At 43.3% G+C, this 14,516-nt stretch overlaps 1 protein-coding gene across 3 annotated transcripts in view; it reads left to right on the forward strand.

Annotated features, from left to right (window-relative positions):
- The window catches only part of pdlim7 (PDZ and LIM domain 7), a 45,892-nt gene that overhangs the window by 28,102 nt on the left and 3,274 nt on the right, over window positions 1–14,516 (forward strand). For 2 of the 3 annotated variants that reach the window (XM_063018417.1, XM_063018418.1), the window contains exons 6-10: window positions 7,932–7,987; window positions 8,932–9,172; window positions 10,575–10,755; window positions 12,326–12,446; window positions 14,299–14,414. In XM_063018417.1, coding sequence (XP_062874487.1) covers window positions 7,932–7,987; window positions 8,932–9,172; window positions 10,575–10,755; window positions 12,326–12,446; window positions 14,299–14,414 — 715 coding nt within the window. Of the gene's footprint in view, window positions 1–703; window positions 741–7,931; window positions 7,988–8,931; window positions 9,173–10,574; window positions 10,756–12,325; window positions 12,447–14,298; window positions 14,415–14,516 lie in introns of all 3 variants that reach the window. The other variant, XM_063018419.1, reaches the window with a different exon arrangement.

The raw sequence follows: 14,516 nt of genomic DNA on the forward strand, positions 1-14,516 counted from the left end.
TAATATAAGACTGAAAACATATATTTAACACAAGACCAATAAAACAAAACAAAACGAATAAAAAACAAACGAATAGTAGAAGATTTGATCTAAAACAGTTTATGATCTGAATGTTATCCAAGTAATTGAAGCTTAATAGTCTTGCTCAAGGGCTCAGCAGTGACAGCCTGGCCATGGTTGGGCTTAAACCATTGACGTACTGATTACTAGTCCAGTGCCTTACCTCACCCGCGGCCCACAGACATGGCATTTTACTAAAGCTGGGTTTGTGTGGACTTGAGGTCAGATGATCTAACAGGCGTCTGTCTATAGACTTTTCATAAATACTGAACATTTCACGACGGTTTAACTTAAGAAGCTTAAGCCCAATTCTATTACGCTGTTCAGCTAAGCCGCTGTCCACCCCAAGTCAGAGATTTGAAGCCCAGAATCTCTAATCTGGTGCTGGCCTTTAAGTGTGTAAAGCTTTGTCCAATCCCTGCAGCTTTAGGGGTCACAGATTTCTGTGAAGTGATGTGCTTGATCACCAGAGCTTGAGCTGCACTGATCTGATCTCTGTAATCTCGTCTTAATTTCCTCTTAAACGTCGACGTAGAATCTGATGCAGTCGTTATTTACGGTCTGTCGAACGTTTGACTGCATGTGCTTCAGCTGATGGATCCATGCGAAAGGGTCTAATTTGTGTGTTTTATATTCTCCTCAGTGCAGGACCCAGATGATGAGACCGTGAAAAGGTCCAGGTAAATAAGTGTGTGTTGCTGTAGTGAACTCGCTTGTTTAAATCATGTAGTTTGGTGAGCGCTGATCAAGGGCGGCATCGTTCACGCTTTGTTCCTCTCCAGCTATAAACGTTAAGGACCGCTCACCTGTAACTGGCTGGTTGTTGTTTAAAGAAATGTTGCAGAATTTATTTTCATAAAGTTTACAACATTACGACTTAAATTGTTTCTGCAATCGTCTTTTTTCTCTGACCAAACCATTAAAACGACATTTTTTTTGCCCAAATAAACTTTCACACCTGTAAATTAGGTCCTAAATTCATAAATCTGCTTGGCCAGAAATCTACACGCTCTGAAACTGGTGTTGGCAATTCTGTTATTGGGTGTCCCCATGGTGGCTCGGTGGGTAGCACTGTCGTCCTGGGTTCAATCCCTAGATGGGGCGGTCCGAGTCCTTTCTCTGTGGAGTTTGCATGTTCTCCCTGTGTCTGTGTTGGTTTCTTCCCACAGTACACAGACGTGCAATTGAGGTGAACTGGAGACACTAAATTGTCCATGACTGTGTTTGTGTTTGACATTAAACTTGAACTGATGAATCTTGTGCATGAATGTAACCAAAGTGTAAAACATGATGTTAACTCCTATCCTACGTTAAATAAATAAAATAAATCAATAAATTATTGCGCATCCCACCCAATGAGAAATCAGTTCGGCCTTCTAACTAACAAACACTTTTGTGTCGTGTAACTTTCTTACACTGCAGCATCTCTGCTTATACTGAAAGGCAAACGTCATTCAGATCCAGCGACAAACTTATAGATTGAAGTGAGTTTAAAGTGAGCACTGAAGAACAGTGTGACCGTGTCAAGTATTGTTTTTGGAAACACACATGCAGTGAAAATTATTTGAGGATTTCTTTAACAAACAACCATCTGTGCACAATCCAGCTCATGGCTTTTTCTGAAATGCTTGCCTATATAGTCTTGCTTTCATTTTTTCTGTTTTCCTCTCAGAACCTTACCTTTTTGTTACTAGGGACAAAAGTTTGTACCTTATAGTATTCGCCTTTTCATTTAAAAAACAAAAAGTAAGTATGGGCGCAGGGGTAGATTCCAGTGGCTCACTACCGCTCGGATCCAGGGTTTGTCGGGCATCTAAATATAAAAATGATTGGCTTTGTCATTGAGGGGTGGCCCAGGCCTGTGATGGATTGGCGCTTCGTTCGGGGTGGGTCACTTGATTACACCGAGTGATTCCAACGAATCCAGACCCATCACAATCCTGACCAGGATTAATTGGTGGTAAAACATAAAAAAACGTAATAAAAGAATTGGATTATATTAACCATCACAACACCAATCCAGAAAAACAACAAACCCAGTCCAGTTATGCTCCCTGGTAACATTTGAGCTTGATCTAGCTCGTCACGCTGTGTACTGAACTTCTAACAGAAGGTTGCTGGTTTAAGCCCCACGACCACCACCACCACCCTTTTGCCACAGTTGGGCTCCTAAACAAGCCCCTAAACCCTCAACTGCTTGATTTGTAGTGTCATAACTGTGAGTCGCAAAAGGGCGTCTGCTAAATTATGTAAATGTAGCTTGAATTGGGGTTAAAAATAATGATGAATTTTGATATTTTTAATAAGGCCAAATATACAAAAGGCTCCTGGATTTATTTTCATCACTCTGATAAAGATCTGATTAAAAGTACCACCCCAGTGACAAAAAGGTCCCACTTCTTTCTAATAGTATTCTGTTCTCCTCCTCATTGTGTGTGTTTTGACCGTTTTCCTCTTCTTCCTCTCTCTGTCCTCCCTCTTTTTCTCTCTCCGTGTGTTCTGGCTTCGGCAGGGAAAAGTTCCTCACTGAGATTCAGAGCCCTCGCTATGCCAGGCTGAGAGACTGGCACCATGAGAGATCTGCCCGTGCTCTCAACATCAAGTCCTGAACGAACCGCCCGCCTGGGCGTAACGCCACATCTGGGGGGGGTGGGGTGTAGGGGTGTAGCCTGAACCTGAGCCTCGCTTCATATGAGGGCAACACAGCGTGCCGGTCACGGGCGTAACACTGACCCCAGCGATGTGTGAGACGTGTGGAGATAACGTGTAACTGTTAAAAATGATGAAAAAAAGATTTTAAAATGGTAAAAATAAGAAGCAGCAACGCGGCCTCGGTGCAGCTCAATCTTACCGTCAAGTTTAGTTCTGTAGAATTAGAATTAGCATTCTGTGGCTCTCATCTGATGCCGTAAATTTTCAGATTCGTGTGAGGTGTCTGAAGCACTCGTCAGCTTCTCGACTGCGATTGTACTCTGATCTTACTCTGATTGTGTAGTCGAACCCCCCGAGTTCATGTTTCATCTCTATTCTTTTGATTTTATTTCCTCTCTGCCTCATTCTGTTACTTCGTCAGTCGCTTTATCAGATTTTCTCTTTTTGACTTTCATTATTCAGCCAAAATATTCTGAAACAGTCTGTACTTTATTTTCTCTGCTTTTCTGAAACATTAAAACTTGACCTTCTTTCTCCTGTCTCCTGTTTTTCATCTCTGGTGTAAAATCTTAAGTGTTTTTTGGGGGTTTCTGGTTTGCGTTGTGTTCACAGAGGAACTTTTTACACGTTTAAGTGTAGTTTCACACTAGTTGGGTTGAAAAGTCAAACATGGTGATTCCTAACCTGCAGCTCTTGGCATTAAACACTTATACTGCAGGCCTGTAACTATACAGTTAAATCTAACTAATGCAGCCTTGAGGACCAGAATCTTAAATTGTAGCATTCCACTGAGAATTACATAAGGATGGTTCGACTTGACACTTTTTCTGTCATTATTTTTTAAACCTATAGAGTAATATATTATTTATGCTTAAAAGTTCTTCTTAACGGAATAAGTGAGTAATAAAGTGGAGCTTTTAAGTGGCTACTTTTATGTCATTATTTGGACACGACCATGAGCTTGTGACCTCTATGTGGTCCTTTCAGCTAGAACACCAGCCGCTCTTCTGATAAGACTTCTCACAATTATGTCTGTGGGAATTTGTGCCCATTCAGTCGAAAGAGCCGATTTATATGGCTCAGAAAACACCAATTGATGTTCACTGGGCCTCTGGTGCAGGACACTGATGAGTTAAATTCCCAGCTTGGCACAACTCCAGAGAACATCCAGCCTACAGTCCAGTCCTTAACTTCAGCCTGACTGTTCTTTGCTTCTCATTGATGTAGGACCCTGGCAGTCCAGCCAGGGAATGGAACACCGATCAGCCATAATATTAAAACCACCTCCTCGTTTCTACACTCACTGTCTATTTTATCAGCTCCACTTACCATGTAGAAGCACTTTGTAGTTCTACAATTACTGACTGTAGTCCGTCTGTTTCTCTACATACTTTGTTAGCTCCTTTCATGCTGTTCTTCAATAGTCAGGACCCCCACAGGACCCCCACAGAGCAGGTAGTATTTAGGTGGTGGATGATTCTCAGCACTGCAGTGACACTGACATGGTGGTGGTGTGTTAGTGTGTGTTGTGCTGGTACAAGTGGATCAGACACAGCAGCGCTGCTGGAGTTTTTAAACACTTCGCTGTCACTGCTGGACTGAGAGTAGTCCACAAACCAAAAATACCCAGCCAACAGTGCCCCGTGGGCAGCGTCCTGTGACCACTGATGAAGGTCTAGAAGATGACCGACTCAAACAGCAGCAATAGATGAGCGATCGTCTCTGACTTTACATCTACAAGGTGGACCGACTAGGTAGGCGTGTCTCATAGAGTGGACAGTGAGTGGACACGGTGTGTCTGATCCACTGATACCAGCACAACACACACTAACACACCACCACCATGTCAGTGTCTCTGCAGTGCTGAGAATGATCCACCACCTAAATAATACCTGCTCTGTGGTGGTCCTGACCATTGAAGAACAGATGGGCTACAGTCAGTAATTGTAGTGAGTGTAGAAACAAGGAGGTGGTTTTAATGTTATGGCTAATCAGTGTATGTAGTTAAAGTTAAATGTTTATTCCACAGGCAGAATACAAATATTATAATAAAAATATCTGACAGCGGATATGAAAGTAAGTGGCATCATGTAAAAATAGAGATTCTAAGCTTTAAAACGGCTCCTCTGATGTCAGCATGTGACTTACAGTTCTTTAGATATGCTGTTACATAAAAGTGATACACTGAGAGGGGCACACTGTTAAAAATACATGTAATTACTATGAATGAATTTGTCTTAATTATAATAATTACAAGGAACAGGGATGAACCGATCTAAAGCCGCTATAAACCTCATTACACTGAGGATGTAATTGTTTCTTTAAAAACTGAATTTCTGTTGGCCAGTGTCACCGCTCGCTTTCAAAATCCTTTTGTGTTAATGAAAAGAACAAGGAGACGAGTCACGCCCGACTGCTACCGGCTGCCTCGGCGAGCGCGGGCTGATTAACGGTAATCCATGCAACATTAATCAAGCCTGACTGTTGTGTCATCAAGTAAGAGAAATGGTGCAACACACCCACATGGAAAAAAGGATCTAAACCTGCAGAGTCAAAGTGATGTATGAGGCTGAATTTGGGCTGAAAAATAATTTAGCATTTTGAAAATGGTGTGTAATACCAACAAGATCAATAGCACTCATAATAGTACTCCCGCTTCGAGCACGTTTATAAAATATTTATGTGGATAAAGCTTCCATTGTGTGGACACGGAGTAAACACCGAAATGATCTTGAAAATATTGTAGGGTGAGTTAAAGCGGGCCCGGAGAATCTGGACAGATTCTGTATTGAGGACTGGTCTCGGATTCCTTACCCTGGGTTCTTATTAAGCATTATAGGAGAAGACTCCGTGCTTCTCTGTTGGAAAAGGAAGCTATGCAGTGCCAAATACAAGCTTGTTATGTACAAGCGTGTTATCGGATATGATTGGCTGTGTCTGAAGGGGGAGGCAGGGTGGCTGAACAGCCTGGATGTTGGGAGGTACACTTGTCAGTAAGCTTAGGCCTTGATACAATAAAGAGGGTTGTGTCAGGAAGGGCATTGGGCCATATAGGGTTTGCAGACCAGTATAGACCCCTGAATACTGGAGTAGCTAAAAGGGTTGGTAGTAGAAAAATACCATCAGCTTTGATTCTTTACGTCAAAGCACTCATGCTCTGGTACACATATACGCCTATTAGAAGCCATTGTTAAGTCAGGATGTGATTCATAATGCTTTTTACTGGTCAAAATGGTGCCAGACTGGTCTCGGATACATTAACAATTGAGCTTTAGTTGAAGAGTAACGGCTCAACCTTTTCCACAGTTAATAAATTCCTGTTTTAGATATAAGGTTCATTATGAGCTTTAAATGATGGACAATGTCAACACGAGGTCACATGACTGAGCCTTTCCTAATGTAAAGAGAAGCAGCGTGGAGGCGGTGATCACGCTGTGGATGGACACGTAGAGCAAGTGTTACCTGACCGTAAGGATAAACCTGCACCGTGTCCAGGACATGATCATTCACCGTCTGCTTGTCCTCATGTGACCTTACCCAGGCAGGACAAACCCATCAGACCGGGTTCACCTGAGGTCGTTTCGGATCCGTCTGGCTGTGCTTTGTGCAGAAAAACGCCGGCCGGGTCAGGGCTGTGAGGGACGGACTAATGAAGTCACGGCAGCCATTACAGCGCCTGTGAGACCTCCCGGATCACAATCTGAGAGGAGGAAGAGGCCGTTCAGTGGCAGCGCCGTCATTAAGCCTTTTCGCAGGAACAAGAGCACAAAGTCCCACAAGTGCACGTTCAGCGGGTGTGTGGCAGAAGTGGCCGTGAGTGCTGTTTAGATGTACAGATGACATAACGACTTGGCACCAGAGGACAGATACAAAAAAGAGCCATTAGTGCAGTTTTGAGAGGGCGCACGGATGGCGCAGCACACTTAAGCATAGTAAAGTACCCTGCCACTGGGATCCAGGGAGCCGGGGGTTCGAATTTCAGCAGGTTCAACCATAAAACTGTTGTTTCCCCATTAATTTCACAGCCTGCTTTGATATGTTATGCTATGCTATGATAATAGGCACTTTTTTTCAAGAGACCCACATGTTGTCCATGATTTTCACCGCAACACAAATGAAGCATCAAAACGAAACACAAAACTTAATATACTTAATTATTATAAGATGGGTAAGAACGATCTGGTCCCACAGTGGTTTACAAGATGTAGCATAAAGCCTCCACAAGGGGGCGTTTGCGTACAAGTCCATTCTTTTTTTCTTTTTTTTCCCCCCCATTTTATCGTATCCAATTTCTACCCGTCAATCATCCTCTCACTAATGCTGATCCCTGCTCCTGATTGGGGAGGACGATGCTGCTCCACGCCCCCTCCGACACGTGCACAGCAATCGAACATCTTATCACCTACACTTGATGAGTGCAGTACAGTACAGCGCTGTGTACGGAGAGCCACACCCTCTACCGCACTCCTTTCCCATCTCCGTTCAGGCGCCACCAACCAGCCGGCAGAGGTCGTAATCGCACTAGTCTGAGAGAGAGTCCCCATCCGGCTTAATCCCGCCCCTATCTGAACAACCTGCCAATCGTTGTTTATGTGGCCGCTCAGCCTCAGTCGTAAGACAGAGCCGAGATTCGATACGATGTATTCGAGATCCCAGCTCTGGTGAACAGCGGCTTGTACACGTACATTCTGTGTTTATGTGACCCTGCAGGAGTCGATAACACTCAGTGCCTCCTAGTGGCAGGAGTGAATCCCAACGCTAATAAAGATCAACCGAATGTAGTAATTCTCAGATGCCTGTGTCTGATTTCATGACATTTATGCTTTTGCTGTGGTATCAGTTTGATCCAGAGATTTTTTTCCCTTGGTGCTGGCACTGACCACCTAGCACTTGGGCTATTCTTTGCTCTTTGTGTTGCTGCTGGTTGCCATAATAAAGTTTGGAATTAGGTGTTAACGTTCCTGTGCAGCATAATAAAATGCCAAACACAATTTCCTGTACCAAGGCGTTGGTGGACGTCATTAACTAGACCCGTGAACTAGACCAGGTCACCGAACCCTTGTTATAAAATCGTTCACCCGGCGGATTTTCCTGCACGTCGGTTTTCCGAGCCAGACCTGATATGGGCCTGTACGTTTATATAATCCTGAACAAACACGGCGGTTTCCAGACTTGATTCTCAAGAGGGCTGTTTTTTTTTTTTTTTTTCCTCTTTACAGCCATGGAGAAACTCCCTGCCCCAGCAAACCAGCAGCCAAGCCTGAAGGAACTCGAGGTAAGGCTCTCAAGCACCAACACCAGGATTAGGATGCTGTCCACGATGATGATGCTTCAATTTTTTGCTAGGAAATTGACAGTGGGCTCATTTCTGTACCCAGTCTTTTTGCGTGTTGCTGAACCCACGTTAGCAAGCTTCAATAAACTCCACATGTGGGTGAAACTGAAATTCGCTTTGAATTAGGTGTGACGAGAATGCACTACAAATTGAATTCATCCGTACATACAAAGAGCAAGGAAGTCACAAGCGCTGGGTCTGATTGTAATGACTTCCCATCATCCCCTTTGAATTATTAGGCAGGCTTATTCCAGTTACGACATATTTTTTCTTTAGTCGTCTTAATCTCCTTGTTTTGACAGCAGCTAGATGATAAAACAGGTCCTGACATTAATGTTTTACTTAGCGAGTTTTTGCTGAACTAAGGTTCTAAGGCTAAATGCAGCCTTACAGTCCGTCTCAGTATCACAGCTACACCTGCCAGCAATCCAGTAAAGATAAAAATTTTATATATAATAATAAGCAGGTTTTGACAGCAGTTCAAGCTTCTTTACTGCACTTTTTGCAAACTGTGCTGTTCATATTCAACACACAAGCATCTCCTCACCAGGGAAGATGCTCCAACCTGCCATCGATGTAAAGAGTGACTAACAATTAAACACATACTGATAGACTGCAAAACACTCAACTCAGACAGACTGAGGTTTTTTAATGAAAACGAGACACGAAATGTGCTTAAATCTACAGCACCAGGGAAAATAATTAATTTTTTAACATATTTAAATGTAAAACATCTTTTATAATTCGTTTTAAATGACACAAAGTGAAGAAGCAGCTTGAGTACCTCCGTATAAATGACCCCAGTGTGTCGGTACGGCGCTAAAACTAATCAATCAATCAAACTGTTCATATTCTGACGACCGTTTCTTCTACCTGCTCTCCAGCTCCTCCTCCTAAATCTCCCACCAAATCCGGACCCTCGTCCCGCCCGCCCTGGGTGACCGACCCGAATTTCGCCGAGCGCTACCGGCCCGATAAGACCAGCACCGTGGTGACGCAGCACAGGCAGCCGGCGGAGCCCACGCCGGAACAGAACCGGAGCTCCATCCTTCAGGCCGCGCAGCAGAACCCGGAACCCGACAGCGGCCGCACGCCCCTCTGTGCAGCCTGCAACAAGATCATCAGGTATCCACGCCACCTCGACCCCTTAACTCTGTTTATGTCTTGTTTTCCCACTGTTTTGTTGGGGCTTTAATGTTAATAGTTCAAGTTTAAGGGTCCAAGAGAGGCTTTATTGTCATTTCATCTCTATACAAGTACATAATGAAACGAAACAATGGTCCTCCAAGACTAGGGTGCACATAAAACCTACAATAAATTCAACCACAGAGCAGGTATTATTTAGGTGGTGGATGATTCTCAGCACTGCACTGACACTGACATGGTGCTGGTGTGTTAGTGTGTGTTGTGCTGGTATGAGTGGATCAGACACAGCAGCGCTGCTGGAGTTTTTAAACACCTCACTGTCACTGCTGGACTGAGAATAGTCCACCAACCAAAAATATCCAGCCAACAGCACCCCGTGGGCAGCGTCCTTTGACCACTGATGAAGGTCTAGCAGCAATAGATGAGCGATCGTCTCTGACTTTACATCTTCAAGGTGGACCAACTAGGTAGGAGTGTCTAATAGAGTGGACAGTGAGTGGACACGGTATTTAAAAACTCCAGCAGCGCTGCTGTGTCTGATCCACTTATACCAGCACAACACACACTAACACACCACCACCATGTCAGTGTCACTGCAGTGCTGAGAATGATCCAGCACCTAAATAATACCTGCTCTGTGGGGGTCCTGTGGGGGTCCTGACCATTGAAGAACAGGGTGAAAGGGGGGTAACAAAGCATGTAGAGAAACAGATGGACTACAGTCAGTAATTGTAGAACTACAAAGTGCTTCTATATGGTAAATGGAGCTGATAAAATAGACAGTGAGTGTAGAAACAAGGAGGTGTGAATAATGTCTCGTATTATGATCGTTGAGTGTGTGCTTTATCATCCTACAGAAGGAAAAGATCAGTTTATAAATCTTATACTGAGATTTGGTCTTTAAACCAAAAGCCTCAACTGTGTTGTCTGGCACATTTGACCAGGATTGGCTAAATTTTTAGTAGGTCTTGTAGTCACAGCTCTCCGGCGCCCCCTACTGACCTTATTGATCAGGCCTGATCGTGTCTTGCTTTAACAGAAAGACCAGAAGCTGCAAAGCCCTAAAACAGTCCAGAAATCAATGTCGACTGTAAAGAGTAAATGTCAATACTTAATTGTTGTGGCAGAGCGGACGCACAGCGAAAGGTTGCCAGACTTCAAAAGAAAGTAGCATTTACTAGCATATTGAAGTGACCCAGCTTTTATCTTTGAAAGATCAATGTGAGGTGACCTGAGTTTTCTTTCACCAACCTGCTATTTCCATTACCGGATCTTTACAGGTACCGTCCATTCCCCAACGGACCCCGATACTGTAAAGCAAAGCAAAGTGAAGCAGAGCGGTGTCTTTATGTGTGTGTGTGTGTGTGTGTGTGTGTTGCAGAGGCCGTTACCTGGTGGCACTGGGGCGCTCCTGGCACCCGGAGGAGTTCATGTGCTGTCAGTGTCGAACCGTTTTGGACGAGGGTGGATTCTTCGAAGAAAAGGGCTCCGTTTACTGCGCCAAATGCCACGACAATCGCTACGCCCCCAACTGCGCCAAGTGCAAGAAGACCATAACTGGAGTGAGCACTTTACAGAAAAATATATTTCTTTTTTTGAAATATGCTGTTTACAGCCCAAAGACAAGATAAAATAAGCAAACAGAAACATAATACCTATCTTGCCATGAAATGACACATGCGTGTTAAACATGGCATTCAAATCCAAATAAAGAAATAAAAATATGCGGTTTAAAATGTCTCGAATGTAACGAAGCCGTGTATTTTTCATCCTGTCCTTTCCATTAAGATCTTCTATATAAAAACATTCTTCTCATAAGCTGCATTAAGTCAAATTTCTTACAGTAAAGTATTTACTACGAGGGATCTTTAAAACGTTTCTGCACTATTATATTGTGGTTATAAGCGGTGAGGGTGTAGTAGGAGGAGTACTCGGTCGTGTCTGAGAGACTGAGAGACGCTTATAGTCCGGATTTAGCTCCGTCTGATTTCCACCTTTTTGGACACTCAGAGAAGCTTTAAGGGGAAGAAGATTTTCATGTGATGATGATGATGATGTGAAAGCAGCGGCGCATCAGTGGCTACGAGCTCAACCAGAAACATTTTTTGCTGATTCCATGATTTAAATCGATTTGACATGTAAAATGAATCGATATTCACTTTAAAAAGCAGAGGGTGCTGGCGCTATATACCGCGCCTGGTTGACGTCACTGGTGCTACACGCCTGGTTTCCAGATTCGGGGGTTTTCAGCCAAATTGGGCTTAATTCAAGTGTTTTGCATAGTTTGTACCTACCTCAGAAATAAAATGACATTCATTATTTTGATAAATACAAGATAAGCACAAATACAGGATTTTATTTTATTTTTTTTAAGAGAAATAATAAAAGGAAACTTTGCCGTAATTTGTCTTCAATTTCAGTTAAAAAAAATCGGTAAAAAATCGTATCGTTAACCCAGTATCGTGAATCGCATTGCATCCTGGGTAGAGTGTATCGTTACATCCCTAATATGTCTTAAAAAACGCAGGTGCTGTGTCCCAAATCACACACACAAACAGATTAACTCTAAATAGTAATAACACTATCGGCACCATTGACATTATAACATGTTATTGGTGAGGACTTTTGCTGCAAGTTTTGGAAAGGTTTTGGCTCTGTAGTAGTAGTTTTTATTTATTTTTTTATCCTCCAGATGCCCAAAAGGAACGCCTGTCACTACTGCTCCATTAGAATCAGCAAAATATATCGTTTCTTTTTGCAGTTTACAAATTTTGGTCCATGTTAAATATAAAGAAATATAGTGTGGGACGTCAACCACCCTTATAAGTATTATCCATTATCTCATTCGTGCCCAGAGCGGTGATTCTGGTTGAGCTTATCAAGGTGTCGGAAACAAAGTGGATTAGATAAAGGCCCTTGAGGTATATAGGCTCCGACACCTATTTCTACATTAAATAAAATGCTTTTTAACTCGCGCGTCTGCTGTGATTTCTGGGTCAATGTATAAAAGTTAGTCATGACTTTATCCAGCACTCGCGTATCGATTGTTCTGCACGCGTGAGCTGAGCCACGGCTCGATTTTTGGTAGGTGTCACCCTGGAGATCTCACACCCCTCCCTTTTCTCCCGCCAGGAGATCATGCACGCCCTGAAGATGACCTACCACGTCCAGTGCTTCGTGTGCGCCGCCTGCAAGCGGCCCATCAGGAACCAGGCCTTCTACATGGAGGAGGGGGAGCCGTACTGCGAGAGAGGTGAGAGCCCCGAGGCGGCTTTCGCTGCGCCAAGGCCCTTTAATCACTCGCACGTCTCCGCTTCGCCGCTCACGTCAAACTCCGGGCATCGACCCGCAGTCCACAACCTACTGCTTTCTGCTCCCAGTCAGGCTGATCGCGGAAGGTGGAACTCTTGTTGGGTAGTGACTGATCACCCTGAATTTAAAGAGTTCGATTAGATTTCTGTGTTTACGTTTTTATTTATTTCTTTAGCAGGCGAATTCTGCACTCTAAGTATTTTCACATTTTCACGAAAACGCCTTTCTTCTGACTATCTAACACGCCCAGATATTTAAATACCGTGTGCATACAGTGCAGGGCTTTATTATGGAAATGAAGCGTGCGGTCAGTGCTTTCGCAGAACGAGTGTTCTTGTGTCAGCATTCTGTAGAATAGAGAAGCCGGAGTTGAGCGTCGAACTCGTAGCTGCAGTCTCAGCACCGAGCCGGAAACTGCTCGAGCTTTTCTTAAGCCTCCACATTAAACCCCCCTGCACATCTGTAATGGAAAATCTGGGGCAAAGCGTTTAAGCATCTCCAGCAATTTGTGGCATCAAAGCCCGCAGACCTTTAAGCACCGATGGGGCGAACAGAAGCTCTTTTCTTTTCATGCTTCTGAATGTTTTCACTACAAGCGAAGTTCGAGCGCTTTTGCTATTCAGACGCTTTTCTTTCTTTTTAAATAAATTGCATTTTTTTTTAAAACAGGAATTAAAAATGAAGTGCACTCAGGTAAACATTTATCTGTTTTGAATATTATCTGTTTGAATATTGCTAATGTTTTTAAGTGACTTGGTTACAGAGGTAAAATTACACAGAAACTGTTCAGGTAAAATTAGATCTAAATAAATGTACTTTCACTCCTGCATTGCTAAATTTCTAAAGATCATAATGATAAGTGATGATACATTTGATTATATTTATCTCACTATATTATATACGTGTCGGATGCGAGTTCTGGAATGCCAACACGTTGGCGTTGACCTGTGAGCAGCATGTGTGAGCACTCTTAGGATTCCAGTCATTTCTGATTGAGTTCATTTTTCTTTCTATGTCTTAATTATTATTATTTTTATTATTATATCAACCACTTTATCCTGGTCAAGGTTGTCAGGTTTGGTTCTCGAAACATGGGACGCAATGCAGGAACACTCTGAACCGTGCCCCCAGACTCCCAACCGACCGATAGTGCAATACACTCCTGTGCTACCCGAGTTCCTTTTTTAAATTACAAATACAAGTGTGTAAATGGAAATAACATGAAATACACATGCAGTGCTGGTGTAAAAAGTTCCACACAGAAAAGAACCTCATGGATGTTTTGATGCCATTTTAATGCCTTACACCCTGAAACCCCATAAAGTACCAGGAGATTTCAAATGAAAACCTGACTGCCTCTGCCAAGACGTCAAAACTGGGTTGTGTTTGGATGTTTCAGTAGCAGAACGAGTCCAGAATCAAGCTTTGTCACAGCCGTTCCAGTCCCCTGACTTAAAGGTTATCAAAAAGCTGCAGTCAGTTTGTGAGCTTCTGCAAAAAGAGGGTTTTGGAACCCTAATAATGAATCTGGTTCTGTAACTGTGTGTGTTTTTACTAGATTACTTTTATTGTGGTTGCTGTCTGGGTGGCCACATTTACTACAGTGCTTTTGGCATCTCTACCCACTTTTAAAAATGATGTATAAATTAATTAAATGCCAGATTAAGTGATTGAGTACTAGGTTACATAATTAGTACACATTTACTTCGTTTCGCTCCCAGCACTCACAGTTACTCTCATATTTCCCCACAAATCAGTGATCAGCTTTTGTTTGCTGTTTGTTTCCCCCACAGACTATGAAAAGATGTTTGGTACTAAATGTCATGGCTGCGACTTTAAGATCGATGCCGGCGACCGTTTCCTGGAAGCTCTGGGCTACAGCTGGCACGACACGTGCTTCGTCTGTGCCGTAAGTCTCTTTGATTCATGTCGCCCCGCGGTGTCGTCCGAGGCCGCCCGTCCTTCACAGTGCCGCCCCACACTGACCTCTGCTGCTATTTTTCTCTGCAAT

Source organism: Trichomycterus rosablanca, chromosome 22, assembly GCF_030014385.1.
Source record: "Trichomycterus rosablanca isolate fTriRos1 chromosome 22, fTriRos1.hap1, whole genome shotgun sequence".
NCBI lineage: Eukaryota > Metazoa > Chordata > Actinopteri > Siluriformes > Trichomycteridae > Trichomycterus > Trichomycterus rosablanca.